Source organism: Impatiens glandulifera, chromosome 2 (genome assembly GCF_907164915.1).
Source record: "Impatiens glandulifera chromosome 2, dImpGla2.1, whole genome shotgun sequence".
Taxonomy (NCBI): Eukaryota; Viridiplantae; Streptophyta; class Magnoliopsida; order Ericales; family Balsaminaceae; genus Impatiens; species Impatiens glandulifera.
In genome coordinates, this window is record NC_061863.1 from 20,124,844 (window position 1) to 20,134,093 (window position 9,250).

Genomic DNA, 9,250 nt, shown 5'->3' on the forward strand with positions numbered 1-9,250 from the left:
ATCGGCCCAAAGTAGGTTAATATTTGACTAAATTTATACACACACTTGTGGTGGTAAATATGTGACAATTATAAGGTAATCATGTTAATAATACGTCGATTCAAAGATAGGCCTATTATTTTTTTTTGTGAAAAACGACGTAGCGTCAATATAATAAAAGCCATAAAAAAGCAAAGGAGTTACATGAGTTTAAAGGAAATCAGAGTAAAAACAAGCTGAATGAGGTACAACAAAAGAGAGATAACAAATGAAAAATGAGAATTGAGAATTAAAGTGCAATGAAATTAGTAGTCATGGTGACTTTCTCGTAAGCGATGTTCCAGTTTTTACAGATTAACCAATTCTTCTCGCCTGTGGGAATACGTCTCGACGTTCGGATGAGGGAGTTGTCGTCAGTGATAATATTGTTTCAGACTATATCCGCATTGTTGCGGACACCTAAGAAGGCTCTAGCGTTCCTCTCTATACAAATGTGATAAACAATGTTGGCGAAAAAACACTTGAAGGTATTGGAGCTGAAGTCGTTACTTTTGGTCTTTATGATGGCGAGGTCCTTGATGTCGGTCCATTCGTTTGGGAAGCTGGGAAGGCTCATTGATGCGGAGAATCTGCGCCAAAACAAAGAGGCAAAAGGGCAGTTCCCAAGGAGATGTTCAATGGACTCCTCATTTACCAAGAAAAGTAGGCAATTAGGATCTGGGATTCTCATGTACTTCTTTATCCGATCATGGGTATTGAGTCTCTCACGGAAGGCGAGCCATAAAATGAATTGGTGTTTGGGGATCACTTTGGTAGACCACACTAAGTGGGACCATGGGACAACGTCCCCATGATCACGAACACAATCCCAAGTAGACCTTAAGTTGAACCTACCATTGTTCTCAACACTCCAAACATGAAAATCCTCATGGTTATTCAGATGATAGGATGAAAGTGCGTCAAAGATTCTCACACCTTTTGGAATAATCCTTAGAAGGCTGTTCCAATCGCCGCTTTTGACTTGTTGAACTGTGGCCAATAGACATTCTTTCCTGATTTGAGTGATGGAGATGATATTGTTATGAAGGATGGGTGTGTTTTCGAACTAGGGGTCATGCCAAAATAGAGTGTCATTACCGTTTCCAATTTGAATGTTGATCATCTTGCCCGAGTTGTCTTTAAGCTTCTGAATTTTTTTAAGGGACCACTCCATATCTATTCTGATCTTGCATGTCCAAATGCTGATGTCTTTTCTAATGAACCTCGAGTGTACCCATCTGATCCAAAGTGAATCCTATTTCTTTTCCAACACCCAAAAGTCCTATAGGTGAGAGTTTTGTTCTAGGAGACACTATCCTTGATGCCGATTTCTCCTTCGTTTTTGGGCTTGCATGTGTACGTCCATTTGATCTTTTTCCCACCACGCCCTTGAGTCCCTCAAATGAAATTCCTCATAAGTTGATCCAATTCTTTCATGACTTTCTTTAGGAGGACGATCTGCTGCGCCTAGTATCCGATAATACCCATAACGACTCTAGTGACCAGCTCAATGCGACCTGCATAAGAAAGTCTTTTAGTAGCCCATCCCAGAATAACATTTTTTACCTTTTCAATTAAAGGTCAACAATGTGAGATCTGGAGTTATTTAGAGGGGAGTTGGATGCCAAGATATCGGACGTGGAGCGATCCTTCTTCAATGCCCATGATCCCAAATATGCTGAATTTGGTTTCCTCCTTGACACCGCCATAGAAAGCAAGGTTTTTGCCCTGATTAATTCCGAGACCTATAAAACTAGAAAAAATGGTTAAAGCCTCCTTGATAATTCTAACAGAGTTAGCGTCAGCATGCGCCATGATGAAGAGATCGTCTTCAAAACATATATGAGTGATAGATTCTTGCTTGCAATAAGGGTGGTGAGTGAAATGTCGGTACTTTAGGAGCATTTTAACAATGCACTTAAAGACCTCCATAATAAGAAGGAAAATATAGGAGGAGAGAGGATTCCCTTGTCTAACCCCGTTTTCCCTTTGAAAAACCTATCATGGATACCGTTCACGCTCACAATGAAGTGGGGGGGGGGTCGAGACACACTACATAATCCAATTAATAAAGATACAAGGGAAACCAGAGGCGGTTAAGAAATCATGAAGGGTGATCCAATTGATGGAGTCAAAAGCCTTTTGGATGTCCACCTTAAAAGTCACACGCGGTGAGTGAGATGGACTTCCTACCATAACCTTTAAGAAGACCCTGCATTAGTAAGATATTATGGGAGATAGACCTGTCAGGGATGAAAGCTGATTGTCCAGGACTAATGAGGTTTGAGATAACAACTTTAAAACGTTTGTCAATGATTTTTTAAATAATTTTATATGTGATATTATAGTAGGAAATGGGACGGAAATCTTGAATCATTTTAGGGGAGGGCTTTTTTGGAATTAGGTTGAGGACAGTTGTATTCTATTGCTTAAGCATCTTGCGGTTCCAAAAGAACTCAGTGACAGCCTCACAAACACTATGTCCGACATTGTTCCAATTGTCCTTAAATAAAGTGGCATTGAATCCATTAGGCCTAGGGATTTTATCACCTTTCATGCTAAAGGGGGCGTCTATGATCTCATCGGTACTAACAATCTCAATGAGTTTACTACTGTCAGTACTGTTGACTGTCTTGATGATGGTCTGGTAAAGGAAGCTCACGTGATTTAAAGGATCCTTTCTAGTACTGATGAAGCCACGATAAAAGTTGATTGCCTCCAAGTGCACCTGTTTTTTCCCCTGGGCCATACTTTCGTCACTCCACTTAAGACGAATGACACTATTACGAAGTTTCTGGCATGGCATTTTCGATAGAAGAAGGTTGTGTTCTTGTCGCCAAGCGGGAGCCAATTTTGCATGTATTTATGGCGGGAGAAGCTTTCTTCATAGGAGCTGAGATTGTGGAATTCTGTGAGGGCCTCCTTTTCTTTGTCGTACCCTTGGCTCGTACTATTGTGGCGGAGGTGGCTATTCTAGATGGCTTCCAGCTTTTACTTGGCTTCAAGGACTCGGCGCGAGATATTACTGTACTATTTCATGTCAAGTTTTTGAAGTTTGGTTTTGAGGAGGGCAAGGTTTTGGATGACTTGGTACATTTTTGTACCCTGAATCTGTTTGGTGCAAACGTTTTTGACAATATCACTGAAATCGTTACTTTTCATCCAGAAATTGAAGAACTTGAAGAGACGTTTGGTTCTTTCCTTTCTATCGCATGAAAGCATGATGGGGCAATGATCGGAGATACCAGGACTAAGAACTTGGATGTGGGTTTTGGGGAATTTGATGGCCCAAGTTTCATTGATTATCCCCCTATTGATTCGTCTCTTTTTCATGTCATCGTTACCACGCGTGAATGACCATGTGAAGAAATTTCCAAAGTATGCTGGTTCTATGCAACTTAAATCGCGGATACAGTTGTTGAAGTCTAGTATACCCTAAGAGAGCTCAGAAATCAGGAGTCTTTCGTTGACCTGTCTAGTGACATTGAAATCGCCCAAAATAGTTCAAGGCTTGTTGTCATCGATGTGGTTTCTAAGGCTATTCTAGAGCGCTCTTCTACTACTATCTGAATTGTCACCGTATACAACCGCAATGTTGAAATGGCTGAGCGTTTTCTTTCATTTGACTTCGACCATGATGACTTAGGAGTTGTTATATGTTTCTTTTATATCTACCATGTGGGAGTCCCAGCTGACCCAAATTCGACCGGATCTATTGTTGCAGTTGTGAATGAATTTCCAACCGTCCGCGAAGCACCGTGAACCAATATTCTCAACATTACTAAGCTTGACTTTTGGTCTCAAGAATTCCAATAATTATGATTTGCTTTTTTTCAATGACTCTCCTGATTTCCTTGCTCTTGAGCGGATCGTTGAGACCTCTAATGTTCCAGGTTATGATAATCATTAAAGGTTGTTTAATTAAGTTTTCTGACTACCCTCTCCTTTCTTGCTTTTAGTTTTCTTCCTTTTGTCATTCTTCTCAACCTGTGATGTTTTTGATTCTGATAAATTTTCTTCGGTAATGGTAGGGGGATCAGCGCTGCAACCCTCTATTTAGGACCATTAGATTTTGAGGTTGTTGTGTCGGTGGTGTTGCATGCTTCTCCGAGATGCGGTGATGGCTCGTTGTGCTCAGTTCTTGCTTGTATAGTTGTTGGGTTTTCAGGGTGAGCTTCACCACATTCATTGTCCTGCTCATCATTATGTTCATTGAGGCTGTTAGTTTGATCATTAGCTCTTTTGTTTGACTCATTATTTAATCCACTACCATTATTCTTGCTGTGAGTGTTACTAACATGCTTGACTACCGTGGTTTCCATTGTATCATCAATATTGTCATTACCTTTATCACTCCTCGGTTCAATTAGCTCATGATGGGTCTTGTCGAGTTTCTCATTAGCATTCACGCCCACCCCATATGTCATTCATGTCTTATCATATTCCTTCTGAGTTTCGGGTAATTGTGTAATTCCATTGTCTAGTCTGTCATTGTCGCTTCCTTCGTTTCCTATTTTAGTAGCCCCAATGTCATTACTGTCCCAATCGGACCTTTTCAAGATAGATATTTGTTTATTGTTTCTTTACTTAGAGTAACATCTTCCTCTTGGTTGTTCTGTTTTATGACTTCGACATTATCCATCTTAGTTGTGTCAGCATTGAGATTTGTGGAATGTTTGTTTTTTGTACATTTAAGGATTGAGTGCATGAAGGTTTTGTAGTTGGTGCATCTGAGAGGCAACCACTCGTAGTTGACTCCAATATGATAGATATTTCCCAATTTGTCCACAAGTTCCAATTCCTTAGGAAGGGTGCATTATGGGTGGATCTCAATGTTGACTCTGGAAGTAGATGCTCTATTGTCTCCTTCGATATCGGTGTCAAGTCTAAGAGGTTTTCCAATGAGGCTTGCGAAGTAGCTAATTGCCTTAGCGTTACATAAGTGTAGGGGTATGTTCCGAAGAGTTAACCAAATTTGCTCAAGTTTTGGGGGCTTCTTGTCTAGTACCATACCTTCCTTCCACTTACACATTTTGAAGCATTGGTTGGCTATAAAGCAGAAACCGCTGTCAAGGATCTTCTTAGTTTCGCTGCCATTACGGAAGTGGAGGAAATAATATCCAAAGTCGTTGAGCGTGAGCCGCTCGAGTCCTTCCTTCTCCCAAAGGCCAAAGAGATGGTCTTTAACCACTTTAAATGGAGTTGTTGCGCCCCCGACGAAGTGACCCGCCACGACAAAATCCCATGCCCGAACGCATTCTTCTTCGATCTCAGAGGGGAGTTCGAAATAGAATTGGTGGCTAAGGGTGGTACCTCTAGGAAGGGAGTTGTCAATGTAGACTTTACCCTTGTTATGGTTGGAGATTCCTTGCCACACATAAAGATAGGTCTATTATTTGACAGCACTTATTGTCAATGTTTGATCATTACACCAAGATTACTACTATACATAATATTAATATCTAAAGACTTGATATTAATGCTGCACCGGTGTCTTGAGATATGATTTTGTCAATATTTGATTTTTGTTTAATGATTTTAATTTTAAGTATGATTTAATTATGTTTCGTTCTATTTTTCAGCTAATGTTACGATATTTACTAACATGAACTCCATTCCCATTCTAAATGGGACGAACTTTAAGAATTGAAAGAAGAATATTTATATTGTTCTAGGCTGCATGGATCTAGATATTGCGTTAAAGATTGATACCCCCATTAATCCTCTGGAAAATAATTCTTCTTTCAATATCTAAAGATATTATCAATGAAAGGTGTGAAGGAAATATGTCCTTTAATTTAATGTGCAATGACTAAACCCTGATAGGACAATTAACGGTAATAATTTAATTCGATTATGTTAGGAGTCGCAGTGCTTTGCTAGAAGCCAACTACGATTAATGAGGTTAAACTCATAACTATTATAATTGGGTCCTATGAGGTCACACACTTAGAGTTGGCAGAATAGATTTATGGTAATGAAATCCAATTATTAATAATATATTAGATATTATTAATAATTAGAAATAATATTTTATTTATTAAATAAAATAATTAACCATGGAAATTGATTATGGAAACATTATAGAAATAATATTTTATTTATGAAATAAAATAATTAACCATGATAAATTGATTATGGAAACATGATATATCAAATTAATTATGAATATAATGATTTGAAATAGATTTTATTTAGGAAATAAAACGTTTATCATGAATATTAATTGCAAAATGGAGGAATGCCAAAAGATGGTCTTTTGGTTTTATTTTGCCATGACTCTCTAATTTAACAGCTTAAAATAGGGAGCTGAGAGAGAGAGAAACGGTGATTGAAAAACTCATTTTTCCCATAAGCAAATAGATTGCTTCTGTTTATTCTTTCGTCCTAGCAGTCGAAGTCAACTGAATCTTGACGAGCTTGTGTGGACCAACTGGAGGAGCAACACGTGGGGCTCTCATCATTTATACTACAAGATATACCGAATTCACGCATCAAAGGTATCACCTTTTCGATAATGCTTTAGGATCATATCTTAACATCTATTCAGGATGTTCATACATTTAGCGATTAAAAGCATTTTCGTAAAGGTGATACCTTTGATGCGTGAATTCGGTATATCTTGTAGTATAAAGGATGAGAGTCCCACGTGTTGCTCCTCTAGTTGGTCCACACGAGTTTGTCAAGATTCAGTTGACTTCGACTACTAGGACGAAAGAACAACAGAAGCAATTTAATTGCTTATGGGAAAATTAGTTTTTCAATCACAGCTTCTCTCCCAAATCCCTATTTTAAGCTGTAAAATTAGAGAGTCAGGGCAAAAGAAAACCAAATCACATCTTTTGGCATTCTTCCGTTTTGCAATTAATATTCATGATAAACGTTTTATTTCCTAAATAAATTCTATTTCAAATCATTATATTCATAATTAATTTGATATATCATGTTTCCATAATCAATTTATCATGGTTAATTATTTTATTTCATAAATAAAATATTATTTCTATCATGTTTCCAAAATCAATTTTCCATGGTTAATTATTTTATTTCATAAATAAAATATTATTTCTAATTATTAATAATATCTAATATATTATTAATAATTGGATTTCATTCCCATAAATCTATTCTGTCAACTCTAAGTGTGTGACTTCATAGGACCCAATTATAATAGCTATGAGTTTAACCCTGTTAATCGTAGTTGGCTTCTATCAAAGTACTGCAACTCCTAACATAATCAGATTAAATTATTATCGTTAATTGTCCTATCCAGGTTTAGTCATTGCACATTAAATTAAAGGACATATTTCCTTCAAGGTGTTCCTTATGAAAATAAAAAAATGATTTGTAAGGAATGATAAGGCGGAAAATGGCGCAATTTTAGCGCGCCTTATTACCTTAAAGTATAAAGGCTATGGTAATATAAGGGAGCACATCTTGGAAATTTCCCATATTATTTCAAGGCTAAAGAAACTTGAGCTTGAACTTTCTGAAGATCTTCTTGTGCATATGACACTATTCTTGCTACAGCTCACTATAACCAGTTTAAAGTGAGCTATAATTGTCAAAAGGTGAAATGGTCTCTTAACGAGCTCATTTCTTATTGCGGACAAGAGAAGGAAAGGTTGAAATTGGACAGGACCGAAAGTGCTCGTATAGTTAATAACCTAAAGAGAGAAAAAATAAGGAAGTTGTTAAGGGTCCCGAGCAAAAGAAACGAGTCATATCCGAGGTATAGGATAGAAAGTGTTATTTTTTTGGTAATGTGGGACACTCGAAGAAAGAATGTAACAAGTATCGTGCTTAGGTAGCCAAGAAAGATACTAAAGGTACATTTCTTAATTTAGTCTGTTCAAAGATTAATTTAGTTTCAGTACCTAGAAATACTTGGTGGGTAGATTCCGATGCTACTACTCATATAAGTATCTCTATACAAGATTGCTTGAGTCATCAGGTTTCAAGTGATGCTGAAAGATTCATCTATGTGGGCGATGGGAAAACGGTGCTCATGGAGGCAATAAGGCATTTTAAATTATTGTTAAAAATTGGTTTTTATTTGGATTTAAAGAATACATTTGTTATATCATCTTTTAAACGCAATTTGATTTCTATTTCAGTTTTGGACAAATCCGGTTACTTTTGTTCATTTGGAAATTCAAATTTTGATATATCTTTAAATTCAAATATTGTTGATATTGGTTTGTTAAATACTTACGATAATTTATACTTTCTTGAAACTATTTCATCTTATAATGAAACCCTACACGTGGAATCACACGGTACTAAAATAAAAATTAATAAAGAAAATTCGACAACATTATGGCACAAAAGGTTAGGTCACATATCTAGAAATATAGTTGAAATACATCATATTTGCGGTCCATTTCCTTCGGCTTCTTGGAATGGACAACAATATTTTATATCATTTATTGATAATTATTCTAGATTTAGATACCTATACCTTATTCATGAAAAGTCACAATCTGTGGACATTTTTAAGTTGTTTAAGGCTGAAGTTGAGAAACAGCTCAACTGAAGCCTTAAATGCATCAGATTTGATCATGGTGGTGAACACTACGATAGATATGACGGTTCAAATGAACAACATCCTGGTCCGTTTGCTAAATTTTTATAGGAATCTGGTATCGTCCCACATTACATTATGCTTAGGTCACCTAACATGAATGGTGTATCTGAAAGAAGAAATGTGACTCTTAAGGATATGGTAAGGAGTATAATCAGTCATTCTACCATACTAGAGTCACTTTGGGGAGAAGCATTAAAAACAACATCATATATTTTTAATAGGGTACCCACTAAAGCATTTAGTAAAATACCTTATGAACTTTGGATTGAGCGAAATCCTAATTTAAAGCATTTACATATTTGGGGTTGTCCAGTTGAGACAAGGCCTTTAGAAAAGAAAATGGACCCCAACACAGTAAATAGCTACTTTATTGGTTATTCAGAGCGATTAAGGGACTATAAGTTTTACGATCCCACACTAAAGAAATTTTTTGAAATGGGAAATACGGTATTTTTTGAGGATGTAGAGTTTAAGGAGAGAAATAATATAAGGGACATTGGTTTCGAGGAGGAATCTTTGACTTAGTATTCGACCGAGTTAACTTCTCTTGGTGATTGGTAGGTTTCCATACTTGTCATTATTCGAGAAGCGATTCTGAATCCTCATATGGACAATGTCAAAATCCCCCTTATTTAGGAAGAAGTA

The 9,250-nt window shown here is 36.9% G+C and overlaps 1 protein-coding gene across 1 annotated transcript; it reads right to left on the bottom strand.

Moving 5' to 3' along the window:
• Positions 1 to 409: 409 nt before the first annotated feature.
• LOC124924474 lies at positions 410 to 1,833 on the bottom strand. Its single transcript, XM_047464508.1, has 4 exons — positions 1,644 to 1,833; positions 1,522 to 1,535; positions 1,242 to 1,406; positions 410 to 1,084 (listed from the first exon to the last, which is right to left on the bottom strand). Exons 1-4 carry the CDS (start codon positions 1,831 to 1,833, stop codon positions 410 to 412), a joined length of 1,044 nt encoding a protein of 347 aa, XP_047320464.1.
• Positions 1,834 to 9,250: the final 7,417 nt, after the last annotated feature.